This window comes from Molossus molossus, unplaced genomic scaffold, assembly GCF_014108415.1.
Source record: "Molossus molossus isolate mMolMol1 unplaced genomic scaffold, mMolMol1.p scaffold_m16_p_13, whole genome shotgun sequence".
Taxonomy (NCBI): Eukaryota; Metazoa; Chordata; class Mammalia; order Chiroptera; family Molossidae; genus Molossus; species Molossus molossus.
Window position 1 is genome coordinate 47,051,808 of NW_023425348.1, and position 17,305 is coordinate 47,069,112.

General features: G+C 39.8%; 1 protein-coding gene across 5 annotated transcripts in view; it reads right to left on the bottom strand.

Annotated features, from left to right (window-relative positions):
- The window catches only part of NUP98 (nucleoporin 98 and 96 precursor), a 121,218-nt gene that overhangs the window by 4,779 nt on the left and 99,134 nt on the right, over positions 1-17,305 (bottom strand). For 4 of the 5 annotated variants that reach the window (XM_036259063.1, XM_036259061.1, XM_036259060.1 and 1 more), the window contains exons 26-30: positions 13,701-13,858; positions 11,592-11,735; positions 10,514-10,656; positions 4,149-4,370; positions 356-597 (exon numbers count right to left, since the gene is read on the bottom strand). In XM_036259063.1, the coding sequence (XP_036114956.1) occupies positions 356-597; positions 4,149-4,370; positions 10,514-10,656; positions 11,592-11,735; positions 13,701-13,858 (909 nt within the window). The remainder of the gene's footprint in view (positions 1-355; positions 598-4,148; positions 4,371-10,513; positions 10,657-11,591; positions 11,736-13,700; positions 13,859-17,305) is intronic. The other variant, XM_036259065.1, reaches the window with a different exon arrangement.

The following is a 17,305-nucleotide window of genomic DNA, read 5'->3' on the forward strand; positions in this document are numbered from 1 at the left end:
GTAGTTGTTTTGAATTCTCTAAAAAAATGTGAAGAATTTCTGGCTTCAGTCCCCCAAACAGATATTGGTGTTGATGAATAAAATTACCCAAATAAAAAGAGGTTAACATAATTAACAACACATCAAGAACATTCCTGACAAATGATGTAACATAACAACATTGCTGTCCACTCAGCCTTGCTCCTCTAGCCCCTTGAGCCTGCAGAGAGCTTTCACAAATCGTGATCTGATTCACATCTGCCATGTTTCATACTGGGCATCATCTCTGGCCTCACTCACGGCCATCATAGAGTTCAGAGGTTGGAAGAATCTGGGGTGATTCCAGGAAACACAGGCCCTAGAGCGAAGCACTCACCAGACGCTAAGTGCCGGATGACAAGTTTGTGACAGTGGTTCCAGTGACCGGCTTTAAATAAATAGAGTGCCTCCAAGTGCCTGTCGGATTCCATGTGTGCTCGCACTGCTTTGGCCTCATGGATCCACTCAGCAGGCACACACAGCTTCTGAGTCAGGAAAGTCTCCTTAGCCCAAGATTCAGGGGTCTCCAACAGTTGGCAATGTCGCGTAAGCAGCTCTCGCACAGCCCTCTCGCGTGTGCTGTAGGAAGAAATAAGTTGGAATAAATCTCATCCTCGATGGAGAAGACTGCCTCAGAGAGCTCAGAGTAGGGCAGTCTCTCAAACTTGAGGTCTCAACCCTTAGTGGATTAACTCAAACTTCACTAAAAAAAATCAAAAGCCATCACACCAGCATTTATTTTTTTAACTGAATCAGAATAGAAAGTATCCACACTCACTGAATTTTCATGGTCCAAATGTCTGAAAACTAACACTCGAAGGAAGGTTGCCACTGCCCAGAAAGGCTTTCCCTAGCTAGGATCTCTCCTTTATTTCCTTTCTAGTGATAGGCGATCAAGGACTAGGATAGGGAATTCTATACTCCACAGAGCAGTCCCCTGCAGTTCATTTCTAACCTTCTCCGTTCAGTCTCCCACATGGTCAGTACTTTTTTTCTTTATTATTTTAGAGAGAGGAAGGAAGAGTGAGAGAGAAAAATCGATGAGAGAGAACACTGATTGACTGGCTGCCTCCTGCGTGCCCCCCCGCCCCCCACTGGGGATTGGGTCCACAAACTGGGCACGTGCCCTGACCAGAAACTGAACCGGTGATCTATTGGTACATGGGTTGATGTTCAACCAGTGAGCCATACTGACCGGGCAGGTCCTTGCTTTTTTTCTCAAAGCCTTCAGCCTTCCTAATTCATTTTTTTCTCCACCTTTAGATTTAGGTTAGATTCACTTTCTCCTCTCAAGGTCCCTTAAGGAGATTCATTTGTGCTTGGGCAAAGGGACCAGCAATTTGTTTATTTATCTAATGTTTTTATTGATTTTTTAGAGAGAGAAGAAAGAGAGAGAAAGAAACATTGATGTGAGACAGAAACATGCCTCCTGTATGCCCCTTACTGGGGATCGAGCCCTAAACCCAGGTATGTGCCCCAACTGGGAATTAAACCAGGACCTCTCAGTCCATGGGATGATGCTCAATCCACTGAGCCACACTGGCTGGGCAGGACCAGCCATTTAAATTTCAGTCTAAAATTATTCTCATTTTAGATTCTTTTCTGAACTCCTGGGTTTTCACAAACTCCCAATTTCACAACTGCGTCCCCCTCAACCTCCTGCACCCCAGCAAACAGGATCTGCCTCCTCACAATCAACTCTGAATCGTTAGTCATCCAATCAGCCTGCCTTTTACCTTGTGAAATTCCTTGTATGTCTAAATAAACTCACAGGGAAAGTCTGAGGTTGTTTTGCTTCCTGGAAAGGGAAGTTAGGAAAGAGAAATTCCTTAAAGGGAAGGCTGTGCTAGATGCTTTATACTTTTACTCCTTTAATCCCCCGACCACCTTTGAATATGGATTAATATGATTTTACAGATTAAAAAACTGAGCTTGGAGAATACTTCATCTGAAGTCAAATGTGAGTAACTATACCCTAGGTCAAAGTGAGCATGGATCCAGAATTTAGGCAAGTTTGACAAATAGAACTAACTTCCTTCCACACCATATAACCTTACAGACAGTGCAGCAAAGTGATTAAGAACACAGCCTCTGGGTGTTTTGAGGTGGAAGCCTCCTTCTGCCATTTACTGGATATGTGACTTTTGGCAAGTTACTTAATCTCACTGTGCCTTGGGCTGCTCATCTGTAAAGTAAATGGGAGTGTCTATTTCATAGGTTCATTATAAGCATTAACTGAGTTAATATTTGTAAGGTGCAACAGAGTAAAAACATACAAAAAGAAATACGTAACAATATATAAAGGCTTGTTTTTGTTATTATTGTAATGCCACACTGCTACTACTAACAAAACCCCTCCAACATTTATAGCATGAAGAAAAGGGAACCAAAACATTATGCATCTGAGCAAGGTTGTATTGGTAAATGCAGTACTATCAAACTTAAGGGGAGGGGGTAGATGGATGGCAAAGAAGGCCAGAGAGGGAGAAAGCCAGTAGATAGAAAAAAGCAGAGGTCCTTCCTTCCTTCCTCCCTGTCAGTCCATTGCATTACTTCACCGATCCACTGAGGGGGCTCAGTCAACACTATTTTTACATACAGTAGTCCCCCTAATCTGAGAGGGATACGTCCAAGACCCCAGAGGATAATGGCAGCAACAATGAACAGTACTGAACCCTATGTATGGTTTTTCTCATATACATACATACCTATGATAGTTTAATTTATAAATTAGGCACAGAGATGAACAATAATGAAAAATAAAAATATAAACAATTATAACAATATACTATAATAAAAGTTATATAAATGTGGTCTCATTCTTTCTCAAAATATCTTACTGTACTCACATTTTCACTTAGAGGAAGCACTTTATGGCTTCTCTCTGGCATACCAGAATTACCACCATCACTAGTCTTGTGCTTCAGGACCATTATTAAGTAGTATAAAAGTTACTTGAACACAAGCACTGCGATATTGTGACAGGTGATCGGATAATTAAGATGGCTACTAAGTAACTAACAAGTGGGTAGCATATACAGCATGAATATGCTGGACAGTGAAAGATTTCATCATGCTAATCAGAATGGCGCACTATTTAAAACTTATGAATGGTTGCCCTGGCCGGTGTGTTTCAATTGGTTGAGCATCATCCTGTGCCCTAAAAGGTTTCGGGTTTGATTCCTGGTTAGGACATGTACCCAGGTTGCGGATTACTCAGGTCAGGGGGGTGTATGGGAGGCAACCAATAAATGTTTCTCTCCCACATCAATGTTTTTCTCTCTTTTTCCCTCTCCCCTCCTCTCTCTAAAATATATATATATTTTATCCTCACCCGAGGACATTTCTCCGTTTTTAATTCAGATAGAGTGGGAGGGAGAGAGAGGGAGAGGGAAAGAGAGAGAGAGAGCAACATCGACATGAAAGGGACACATCGAGTGGCTGCCACAACCCAACCAGGGCCGGGGACAAAGTGCAACTGAGGTATGTGCCCTTAGCGGGAACCGAACCCGGGTCTCTCTGGACTGCAGGCCAACGCTCTAACTGCTGAGCCAAACTGGCCAGGGCCAGTTAAAAATATATTTTTTAAATAAAAAAAAAAGTAAAACTTATGAATTGTTTATTTCTGGAATTTTCCACTTAATATATTTCGACTATGGTTGACTGCATTTAACCAAAACTGTGGAAAGTAAAACTGCAGATAAAGGGGGTACTACTGTAATTCTAAACACATCACTCAACTGACTCTGTGCTGAAGTTAATGGGGTTTCCCCATCTGGGCATATCCTTTCTTTTCCACTTAATCATCTCACATTCCAATTTTTACAGGTTCTCTGAGTCTTTCTACAGATTCTCTGCAGTTCCCAGAGATCTTTTCTCCCTTCCCAGACTACTGAGAGGTCTTATGATAAACAGTAAAAATTTGTACTCAATCAAAGGCAGTTTCATTTCTAACATTCACACGAATATAAAGACACTCTGGGCTCTGGGTTGAACTTAAGGTTTATCACAAGGCTGGACCCAAAATACATTCTGAACACTTACTTGCTGAAGTCAACCCTAAGAGACTCATTCCTTGGCACTGACTGCAGTGTAACATGCACCCATGGGTTCGATGGCTTCTCACTCACCTTGAGTTGTCTATGTGCAAGAGGACAAAGATGGCCCACTCCCAGAGCCCCTCACTTTCCAGCTGGCCAGCATAACTGGCCTGTAGCACACCCTCACACTGCTCTGAGAGATGGGTATAGTTAAGAGCCCGCAGCATCTCCCACAAGTGCCAGCTCAGGCGGTAGTCCAAAGGATCTGCTGTTATGCTTCGGGGCTCCAGCACCTGGTTGAGATCATAATGTCTGAAAAGGAGAATGTACTGAGAGTTACCAGATCCAGCCAGAAGACCACTTGTACTAGATGTCAAATGGCTTTAACTCAGAAGACAATAAAGGCAGGAACCTGAGAGCAGAAGCATGCATGCCTCAGTCTCCCTCTGACACTATTGTACCAAATCTACCTCTAGGTTCGGCCAGATTATAGATCCTACCAAAATTCAAGAAATCTCTTTTGTGCCTATGTGATCTAATATGTTTGGTGGTATTTGTTTGGCCTGTATATTTTACCATCTTCATACTGGGTCTCCATAGCTCTCACCCTTCCATTCTCTCATTCCAGTGTTGATCACTTTTCTTAACCACTTAAAAAAATACATACCTTAGTATCTTTCCAATTATTCTATCTGAAGATCTTGAAATGCTAATTCTCCTGCTTGTTTAAACACCTAACTAGTCTTCATGACTGGTAAACTGTATGTAGACTTGTAATTTTTACCTTTAATTTTGTCTACAGTGGGTATCATTCTTTATATAGAAATCCAGGTGCCCTGGGTTTTGAAAGTGTCCCTACACAGACATTTGCTGGTGGACCGGTTTATGTGTTAAGTTCTTAGCTTAAAATTCCCAGATCATAAGAACTGTAAAAACTAAAATTCCACACCTGCAAGTTTTAAGGATCTGGAGCTTAGATTACCAACCAATAACTTTTCCCTTTTACCTAAGACCCCAGACATTTTATAACTTCCTGATGCCTCCCTGAATGATGAGTAGAGTTCTTGACCACTGCTATCAAAATGAACTTGTGTGATGATGGAAATGTTTTATAACCTGCCTTAACCAATATGATAGTCAATAGCCACATGTAGCTATTAAATACTTAAATAAAGCTAGCATAAATAATTTTAAAAAATTTTAAATTTAAATAAGTCGCATGTGAACAGTAACTATTATATTGAACAGTGCAGTTCTAGACAATTTTTAAGGGCCAAGATGTGAATTTTATGTAAGGGTTGGTGTCAAAGCAATTCTCCCTTTCATGAGGATAAGGTTTACTATCTTATTCTGGCTTTGGTTTGTCTATTTCTGGCACCTTCAGATATCCCTTTCCTCCTCTTTTCTCTTGACATTAAAAAAACAAAAACAGCCCTGGCCAGTTTGGCTCAGCGGTTAGAGCGTCGGCCTGCAGTCCGGAGAGACCCGGGTTTGGTTCCCGCTAAGGGCACGTACTTCGGTTGTGTGTCCCCGGCCCTGGTTGGTCGTGCGGGTGGCAACCACTCGATGTGTCCCTTCACATCGATGTTTCTCTCTCTCTCTCCCTTCCTCTCTCTCCCTCCCAATCTATCTGTACAAAAAACTGGAAAAATATCCTCGGGTGAGGATTAAAAACAAAAATAAACAAAAAAACAAAACAAAAACAAAACCTAACATACAATAAACTGCACATATTTAGAATGTACAATTTTCATAAGTTTTAACATATCTATACACCTGAGAGACTACTGCCAGGGTCAAGATAACAGGTATACGCATCGTCCCTAAAATTTCCCTTTTGCCCCTCTGTACGCCTTCTCTTCTGTACTGCCCTATAAGTACCCATCTCGGGGAACCACTGATCTCCTTTTCGTCATTATAGATGAGTTTGTATTTTCCAAAATTTTATATAAACTGGAATCAACAGTAGGTATATTTCTTGGGGGTATTCTTTTTATATCTCTCCTCTGTCAAAACTAAGTAAATTATCTTGTGATTCATTCACTATGTTGTGTGTATCAACAATTCATTCGTTTTTATTGCTGAGCAGTATTCCATTGTATGGATATACCACAATTTATTCATGCATCTGTTGAGGAAAATTTGAGTTGTTTCTATTTTTGGACCATTATAAATAAATAAAACTGTTATCAACAATTTTTGTATTATGCTTTCATTCTTCTTGGGTAAATACCTAGGAGTTGAATGGCTGGACCATATGTATGTAGGTATATGTTTAACTTTTTAAGCTGCCAAACTACTTTCCAAAGTACCAATGTTATTTTACATTTTCACCAGCAGTGTATGAGAATTACAATTGCTCCAAATCCATAACAAGTGGCACAATCGATTTCTTTAATTCCTAGCCACTCTAAGATGTGTAGTGGTAGTCCGTGATGGCTTTAATTCGCATGTCCCTGATGTCTATTTGATGCTGAACATCCTTTCATGGCTTGACATCCAGGTCTTTGGTGAAGCATCTGCTTAAATATTTTGCCCCCGCCCCCTTTTTTGTTAATCCTCACCCAAGAATATTTCTCCACTGATTTTTAGATAGAGTGGAAGGGAGGAAAAGGGAGAGAAAGACAGAGAAACAATGATGTGAGAGAAGACATATCGCCCTAGCCGGTTTGGCTCAGCGGTTAAAGCATTGGCCTGCGGTCCGGAGAGATCCAGGTTCGGTTCCCACTAGGGGCACGTACCTCGGCTGCAGTGTGTCCCCGGCCCTGGTTGGGTCGTGTGGGTGGCAGCCACTCAATGTGTCCCTTTCACATTGATGTTTCTCTCTCTCTCCCTCCCTCCTTCCCTCCCACTCTATCTGAACAAAATATCAAAAAAATGTCCTCGGGTGAGGATAAAAAATAAATAAAATAAAATAAAAAGAAGACACATCAATTGGTTGCTTCCTGCAGGACCCCAACTGGGGCTGGGGATCAAACCTGCAACCCAGGTACATGCCAGGAATCGAACCCACGACCCTTTGGTTTGCAGGCCAACGCTCTAACTGCTGAGCCAAACCGGCCAGGGCTATTTTGCCCAATTTTTTTTTTTTTTTCCATCCTCACCCAAGGACATTTTTCTATTTTTTTGTACAGATAGAGTGGGAGGGAGAGAGAGGAAGAGAGAGAGAGAGAAACATCGATGTGAAAGGGATACATCAAGTGGCTGCCACCCGCACGATCAACCAGGGCCAGGGACAAACTGCAACCGAAGTACATGCCCTTAGTGGGAACCAAACCCGGGTCTCTCCGGACCATAGGCCAACACTCTAACCGCTGAGCCAAACCGGCCAGGGCTATTTTGCCCAATTTTTTAATTGAGTTGTTTGTTTTCTTATTATTGAGTTCTGAGAGTTCTTTATTATGTTCTAGATACAAGTTCTTTACCAGATATATAAACTGCAAATATGTTCTCCCAATCTGTCTTTTTATTCTCTTAACAGGCTTTCAATGAGCAATAGTTTTTTATTTTGTTGAAGTCTAATTTAGCAATTTTTTCTCTTATGGATTGTGTGTTTGGTGTCTGAGGAATCTGCCTAACCTACATTTGCAAAGATTTTATGCTTTGCTTTATCCCAAAAGGTTATTGTTTTAAGTTTGACATTTAGGTTTATGATCCATTTCAAACTAGATGAGTAATAGAGATAATAACCAATGAAACAGAAGTTGGAGGTTTTGGGGGAAAAAAGGGATGACACAAATTACTACTATCAGGAAAGGGACACAGTTATAGATCCTACAGACTTTTAAAAAGGATAATAAAAAAATGTTATGAATAATTTTATGCCAATAAATGTGGTGACTTTGGTGAATTAAACACATTCCTTAGAAAAAACAAAGGATCAAAACTGGCTCAATAAATAAAAAACCTCAACAGCTCTATATCTATTTTTTAAATCCTCACTTGAGGATATGTTTTTATTTATCTGAGAGAGAGAGAGAGGTAGGCCCAAATGGGGATCGAACCCACAACCTAGGTATGTGCCCTGACTAGGAACAATGCTCCAATTAACTGAGCCACCTGGCCAAGGCAGCCCTATATCTATTCTATTTTATTTATTTATTTATTTTTTTTTGTTGTTGTTTTTTTTAATCCTCACCCGAGGACATTTTTCCAGTTTTTGTTCAGATAGAGTGGGAGGGAGAGAGAGGAACAGAGAGAGAGAGAGAAACATCGATGTGAAAGAGACACATCGAGTGGCTGCCACCCGCACGACCGACCAGGGCCGGGGACAAACTGCAACCGAGGTACATGCCCTTAGCGGGAACCGAACCTGGGTCTCTCAGGACCGCAGGCCGACGCTCTAACCGCTGAGCCAAACCGGCCAGGGCTATTTTATTTATTTTTTAAAATTGTCACCCAAGGATATTTTTCCATTTACCTTCAGTAGAGTGGGGGAGGGGGAGGGGAGGATAGAGATCAAGAGAGACATCAATGTGAGAGAGACACAGTTGCCTCCCGCACAATCCTAACCAGGGCTAGGGACTGAACCACAACTGAGGTACATGCCCTTGACCAGAATGAAACCCGTGACCCTTTGGTCTGCAGGCAGGTATTCTAACCACTGAGTCAAATCAACCAGGGCCCTCTATCTATTTTTAAAATTTTATAGTTTTAAAACTTTAATAAATTGGACTTTGTAAAACTGTAGAATTTCTGCTCTTAATTTTCTTTGTAAAAAATAGTGGGAGCCCCAGCCGGTTTGGCTCGGTGGTTAGAGCATCGGCCTGCGTCCAGAGAGACTCGAGTTTGATTTCGGCCAAGGGCACAAACCTTGGTTGCGATTCATCCCCGGCCCTGGTTGGGCCCTGGTTGGGGTCGTGTGGAAGGCAGCCACTCAATGTATCCCTTTCACGCTGATGTTTCTCTCTCTCTCCTCCTTTCTCTCCCTCCCGCTCTATCTGAACAAAGGTGGGAAAATGTCCTCGGTGAGGATAAAAAAAAAAGAAGAAGAAAGAAGCCCTGGCGGGTTTGGCTCAGCGGTTGGAGCATTGGCCTGTGGTTGGGAGAGACCTGGGTTTGGTTCCCACTAAGGGCGTGTGCCTCGGTTGCAGTTTGTCCCCAGCCCTGGTTGGGTGGTGCGGGTGGCAACCACTCAATGTGTCCCTTTCACGTTGATGTTCTCCCCCCCCCACTCTATATGAACAAAAAATGGAAAAATGTCCTTGGGTGAGGATAAAAAATTAATTAATTAATTTAAAAAAGCAAAGAAAAAAAAGTGGAAGAAAATAATTGCTAAAACACTTTTATAATGAAGAACTTATATCCAGAATATGTAGAGAACTATTATAACACAGTAAGGCAACCCTACAAAAAAACGGGCAAAAGATTTAAACAGCCACTTTAACAAGAAAGATAATATAGATGACAAATATTAAATATTTTCTCATGAGCACATGACAAAAATGCTCAACATCATTAGGCATTAGGAAAACGCAAATTAAAACACAATTTTAGTTACATATATTTTACAACAATAAAAGACTATTATTCTATAATTAATATAGTTAAATACCCTATATTTAAATGAAAGCATTTGAAGAATGAAAATGAGATGTGAACTATTAGATTTGACTGGACAAAATCCCTCAGTGTTTCTAATATAAAATATAAAAAGAAAGCTCTGAGATAGTTTTAATTAATTGATTAAATATAATAATGGCAAGTATTAATATACTACTGTTGGATAAATAAACCACTCATTTCTTATTCAAACACACACAAACAGTACTATATGAGATACCACTATACACTGAACAATATGGTAAAATTTTAAAAACTAATGACAACAAAATTTGAAGGGATATGGAACAACTAGAGATCTTGGTGGGAATGTAAAATAATATCTAAGCACTTTTGCATGTACATGTTTATAGCAACTTTATTCATAATAGCCCCAAACAAGAAAACCTCTGCCCATCAACAAATGTTCAATAAAAAAACTTCTGATACATGTATAAATATAAATAAATCTCAAAATCATTATGCTGAGTGAAAGAGGCCAGGTAAAAAAAGGTAACATACAGAATGATCCCAATTATATAAAATTCTAGAAAAGCAAAACTAATCTACAGTAATGAAAAGGTAGTCAGTAGCTGTCTAGGATAGTGACTGACTGCAAAGGGGCATGAGGGACCTCTTTGGGGTAATACAAATGTAATCTTGATTGTGATGATAGTTATGTTAAAAATCTTTAAACCACATATTTTAGTACTTGCAAACTGTATCTCATTCAAGTTCATTAAAAAAATTTTAGACTTCTAATTCTAGATCCAGTGCTCTTTATACTCAACTACTATAAGTTATATTTTGGTAATTTATACAGACTAATGGCAATTTCGCCATGTATGACAGGAAAAGGACTCCCAAGAGCTAATGGAGCCCTCAAGTGACTATTCTGCATAGCTATGATTCACCTGTCACTGTAGAGTTTTAGAAGGTGAAAGCAGACATCTTGAAGTGGTCTCTGTGAGTCTTGTTCCTCTTCTACCACATAGCCAGAGCCCTCCAGGTATGAAGGAAGTGGAGAACAGGCATATCTGTCACTCTCAGAGGTATTCTGAAGGTAAGAATTTAATAAAACAATACATCAGCTGCTAGTGTGTTTCACAGACGCTATCATGTCTCAATGACACAAGACATGTGAATTAAGAATGATGCGACACCTACACAGGGGTGTGGAACGACTGGCCCGGGGGCCACATAAGACCCATGAAACCAATATCAACTAACATCAAGCCGGACCAAATACAGCAGGCCAATTTTTAAGTTGATAATTTTGTATGGCCTGTTGTTTTGACATGTTATAAATATCCAAATGGCATTAGGCAGAAAAAAGGTCCCCCACCCTTGCTAAAGAAATGTGTCAAAGATTTTAAACTTATTTAGATCAGTGACATATTCCAGTTGTCTTCAAGGGACTGGGAAAGACTTCAGATAGCTCTGCTCTCATTAATCCCACTTTTCTTGCCACAATTCTTATTACACTCAGTTTCTCTACTGTTCTTTTTCCTAACAAATAATATCCAAGATAATAAAAATGAATAAGAAAACTGAAGAAATTATGGCATTAAAAACAGTAATAATACTTTAACCTCAACACTAATAAGGAATATTGTAATGTGGTATTTAGAAGCAAAACTTAGACCTAATTTGGGGCTATAGCAAATGTGAGGCAGTATCTCAGGGAATTCCCAAAGAAATAAGACAGCATTAGGAATGAAGAAAAACCCTCTCATTTGGGGAAGAAAAAAGGTAAAGTCACACATCATATTAAATACAATAGGAGCAGACACTTGGAGATGTTTAAGGACAGCCCTGTCCAGAGGCAGGAGAAAAGAAAAAAGTTTCCTATCAGATTCCCCGGGTCCATTTCAATTTTATGGCACTTATAAAAAAGAAGTTAGGATAAAGTATTATGTGACTTGATGGTTTTTCCTCTTGTAAACATAACTACCAGGACGACTGTTGCTTGACTCTACTGGGCACATGTACCTGAAATGCTTCTTCATACATGCTGAGTGCCCTGGAAATGGAGGCTGTTGGTGGAAGCAAATACCAAAGATGGACAGCCAGGGAGCGTTTCCAGTCCAACTGGGAGCACACATTAATTTGCTTCTGTTCTGAGAGCTGCCACACCTGCAGGCAACAAAATCACTATCACAGCTGCAAATTATACATTACCCTGTTACTGCCCAGGTGTGCAAGTTATTCACTTATTCAAGTTATATTTTAAATACTCCACACAGTAGTGTTAATACTCCAGAAATAAAACACACACAGTCCCTAGCAGGCAGGTGAGGGGGTTGATTCAGACAATCACTGGTCTGAGAAGAGTTGCGAACCACTGAGATTTTTGCATTGCATATAGTTGCCAACTTATAAAACTTAAAGATGTAAATAAGCCCTGGATGGTCTGGCTCAGCAGTTAGTGTCGGCCTGCGATCCAGAGAGACCAGGGTTCGGTTCCTGCTAAGGGCCTGTACTTCGGTTGCAATTTGTCCCTGGCCCTGGTTGGGTCTTGTGGGTAGCAGCCACTCGATGTGTCCCTTTCACATTGATGTTTCTCTCCCTCTCTCTCTCTTCCTCTCTCTCCCTCCCACTCTATCTGAATAAAAAATGGAAAAATGTCCTTGGGTGAGGATAAAAAAAAACACACACAAAAAAAATTTAAAGATGTGAATAAATTCTGACCAGCTTTTTCAATTTTTGGAAATTGACTTTAAGATGTTCATCAAATAGGTAGGCAGCAACAGAGAACTGACTTCAAATAATTATGGCATATCATCCATAAAATGGAATAGAAGTGCCCATTAAAAAGAATGAGTCTAGCCCTGGCCAGTTTGGCTCAGCGGTTAGAGCACCAGCCTGCAGTCCGGAGAGACCTGGGTTCGGTTCCTGCTAAGGGCATGTACCTCGGTTGCAGTTTGTCCCCGGCCCTGGTTGGTCGTGCAGGTGGCAGTCACTTGATGTGTCCCTTTCACATCGATGTTTCTCTCTCTCTCTCTCTCTCTCTCTCTCTCTCTCTCTCTCTCTCTCCCTCCCACTCTATCTGTACAAAAAATGGAAAAATGTCCTCGGATGAGAATAAAAAAAATTTAAAAAAAAAAGAATGAATCTAGCCCTGGCCAGTTTTGCTTAGTGTTTAGAGCATTGGCCCGCAGATCAGAGAGTCCTGGCTTCAGTTCCTGCTAAGGGCACGTACCTCAGTTGCAGTTTGTTCCCGGCTCAGTTGGGGTTGTGCAGGTAGCAACCAGCCGATGTGTCTCTCACATCGATGTTTCTCTCTCTCTTCCTCCTCCCCGATCTATCTGAAGATAAATGCAAAAATGTCCTCGGGTGAGAATAAAAAAAAGAATGAGTCTGGCCTGGCTGGTGTGGCTCAGTGGATTGAGCGTTGTCCCATGGACGGAGAGGTCCCAGTTTGATACCCAGTCAGGGCACATGCCTGGGTTGCGGCCTCAATCGGTAGTAGGGGGTGGGCATGTAGGAGGCAGCCGATTGATGTTTCTCACATTCTTGTTTTATCTCTCTCTCCCTTCCTCTCTCTCTAAAAAATCAATGAAAATATATTAAAAAAATAAAGAATGAGGCTGGCCCTGGCTGGTTTGGCTCAGTGGTTGGAGCACTGGCCTGCAGACCGAAGGGTTCTGAGTTCAATTCTGGTCAAGGTCATGTGACTGGGTTGCATCCCTAGTCCTGATGGGGGCTGTGTGGGAGGCAATCAATCAATGTGTCTCTCTCAACACTGGTGTTTCTCCCTCTCTCTCTCTACCTCCCTCCCCTCTTCCACTCTCTCTTAAAAAAAAAAGAATAAGGCTGCTCAACATGAAAAATACCCATACACAGTTAAGTAAAATAAAATTGCAGAATTGTTATGTATAACTGATTTGAATATACACACATGTAAATATGCACACGTGTATTCTGATATAAACTTAAATATGTCTAGAAAGAAAGGTAACAAATTATATTCCATTAAAAATAAGTTGCTTAGTTACACATAATATTGTACAATTCACAAAGATGGCTCTTTACCTTAACTTAAGCAATCTGGAATTAAGGAAAGAATTTATGTGAGTTTATGAGAAAAGAGGAAAATACCGGTTTTCCAGCTAACAGGGCAAAGATGCGCAATCTCTCATCCTGGATGAAGCCGTCAGCCTGGAGCTGATGCCAATCCACCAGCTGCATGGTAAGCAGCTCCCGGACAGACTGGCTACCCACCAACTGGGATAAAAGAAGGGCAAGACGATGATCACCTGTAAGAAAAACAGAAGTGCTCTGGTGATACTGAGGATTACAGACTTGCAGAAACACTTGAGGGTATCACCTTACTTCTAGCCCTCAGGACAGAGAACTTAACACCTGTGACTGCTTTTTGCAGTAGTGTCAAAATATCGATCAAGAACTTACCACTTTCTGCTTGGGTAGAAAATCTTCAAAGTATTTTAGGCTAAATTACATACAGACTGTATAGCATACAGAGTTCAGTGGAACACCTACTATTACATTCTGTGATCCTAGACAAGGCACTTCCTCTACAACATGGAGGAAAACATCATCTGATTCAAAGGTTTGTAGTGAAAACTGAGATAACAAAACTGATAACATGCCCAACTAGAATGTAGTATATGACACTGAGAGATGGCAAACTGAAACCTAAAAGAATAACGTGTGTATGATATAAAGAGAATGATTGAGTCCTTTAATCTCACATGTCCAATAAACTCTTTTAATAAAATTTTTTAAGTACAATGGCTGGGGCAATAAAGAGCCTAATAAACCAGAATGTGACAAATAAAAATTCTGGCTTATGAAAATTTCCAGTTAAATTGTGAGCTGAAAAAAATTCTGTCTTAGCTCTTAATACAAACCTCCTAAAAGTCAATAGTCCTTTTCCTTTTGTTTTTGTATATGGGCCAGTGCTTACATGACTATTAAGTACTGTTCTCATAGAAACTGAGGCTCTCATCTCAAATAGTTTTCTTCACAAACTAGAAAGGCCTGGAGGAAAGAAATCATGTATCAGGAACACATCTAGAAATGTGCTGCTAGGTCAACTTCTCTCTGATGGACATAGGTAATGAAAGGAGGACTGGACAATGATTCATGTAGTAAGTGTTGAGCCCACCTGACCATGAACTGCTAGTATTCTAGATAAATAATAAAAAAGGAAAAAAGCAAGATTATTTCTGTGTACCTAGAGAACCCCAAGGAGAGGGTTTACTAGACAACAAATATAAATATCCAGGGACATTAAAGATGGCCCAATTCAGAGAAGAAACTGGCAAATCATATCTTGACACAATCATTTAGATCATTTCTCTTTGTTCTGATCATACGACCAACCAATCAGCTTCTGCCAGTCCTTGACTTTTCACATACACTTTCTTTCCCATTGATGAGAATTTATACTTGAACAAATGGCAAGATTCTAAGGTAATTCCTTGATTTTAGTGTATAATGTGAGGTAGGTTCTTTTACATGTGAATATCCAATTACCTCATCATCATTTGTTGAAAAGACTATCCTTTAACATTTAAATTGTGTTAGTACCTTTGGCAAAAATTACTGACCATAAGTAAAAGGGTTTTACATTTGGATACTCATTTCTGTTCCCTTGATGACCTGTACGTTCATCCTTATGTCAATACATTGTCTTTATAGAAAGTTTTGAAATAAGAAAGTGTTGAGTCTCCTAAATTCATTCCCTTACAACACTTAGTATTTTTTTTTTCCTTTCCAAATAAGGATCAGGACCTATAAAAACATCTACTGGTGATTTTGATACTGTGCAGTATGTACAGGATGGGGCAAAAGTAAGTTTACAGTTGTGAGTTCACAAAGCAGTTTATGCTTGTATTATTTTCCATACAAACAACGATAAACCTACTTTTGCCCCACCCTGTATAGATCAATTTGGGGAGAACAGACATCTTAACAATTCTGAGGTTTTCAATCCATCAGTGGTTCTCAACCTGGGTGGTTTTGCCCACCCCCAGAGAACATTTGGCAATATCTAAAGATATCTTTAGTTGTCACAACTAGAAGGGAGAAAACTCTTGAGTAGACAGGTAGGGATGCTGCTAAAATCCTACAGTGCCAGGACAACCTCCACAACAAAAATTATCTGCTAAAAATGCCGAAAGTGCCAAGGTTGAGATGTATTCCATGAATACAGACTGTCTCTTCATTTATTTAGATCTTTTATTTCTCCAGCAATGTTGTATATAGTTTTCAGTGTACAACAAGACTTACACTTTTGTTACTTTTATTCCTTGAGTATTTTAGTCTTTCAGATGTTATTATGAATTAATTTTTTAAATTTTACTTTTGGATTTTTTGTTAAAAAACATAAAAATACAATTGAATTTTGTATATTGATCTTGAATCCTGGGAGCTTGTTGAACTTGTTTATTAGTCCCACTACCTTTTCTGTGGATTCCATAGGACTATTTACATACAGAATCATGCTGGCTATGAATAAAGACAGTTCAATCTCTTCCTTTTGTTTTTTTATCCTCACTTGAGGACACCTTTTGCATTTATTTATTTTATTTTTTTATCCTTACCCAAGGACATTTTTCCATTTTTTGTACAGACAGAGTGGGAGGGAGAGAGAGGAAGAGAGAGAGAAACATCGACATGAAAGGGACACATCTAGAGGTTGCCTCCCGCATGACCCATCCAGGGCCGGGAACAAACTGCAACCGAGGTACATGCCCTTAGCGGGAACCGAACATGGGTCTTTCTGGAATGCAGGCTGATGCTCTAACCGCTGAGCCAAACTGGCCAGAGCTACCTCTTCCTTTTTAATCTGTAAAACTTTTGCTTCTTTGTCTTTTGACTACAACAACCATTACTGTTTAGAAATGGTGTTCCCAATTTTAGGGTAAAATGATTCAGTCTTTCAAACATTAAGCATGTTAAGCTGTAGGTTTTTCGCACATTCACTTTGGTATCAGGGTAATAATGTCATCATAGGCTGAGCTGGAAAGTGTCCCCTGTGTTTTCTAGAAGAGCTGTAGAAGACTAGTATTAATTCATCTTTATAAATATAAGAGACTGTTCAACATTAAAGATATCTGGGTGTGGGCTTTTCTGAATGAAGATTTTAAATTACAAATTCAACTTCTTTTCTTGTTATGAATCTATTTAGACTTTTTACTTTTTCTTGAGTCAGTCTTGGTTAGTTTATACTTTGCTAGAAATTTGTCATTTTTATCTAAGTACCTAAATTTGTTGACAGAATTTCTCATAGTATTCCCTTTTCTGTAGGTGTAGTAGTGATATTTACTCTTTCACTCCTGTCTTTGGCATTTTGCATCTTTCCTTTGTTCGTCAGTGTAGTTAAAAACTTGTAACTTTCTTGATCTTTTCAAAAAACTAACTTTTCTACCTTTGGATTTAGTTTGCTGCTTTGATAGTTTCTTAAGGTAAAAGGTTAGGTTATTTATTTGAGGTGTTTCCTCTTGTTGGGTAGTTAACAGGTAACACTGGTTGATAGTGTTCAAGTATTCTATACTCTTGATTTTCTGTCTACTTGTTCTATCAATTATTGGAAAGCGGAGGTAGTAAAGCAAAAGTTTAATTTTAGGGTTAGAAAAAAAGAAGAAAAAAATTTAATTTATGAATGAATAAATCGAAGGATCTGACTTCTGACACTCCTTAAGATCCTCTTCCCCTACATATATGTGTGCTGTTGA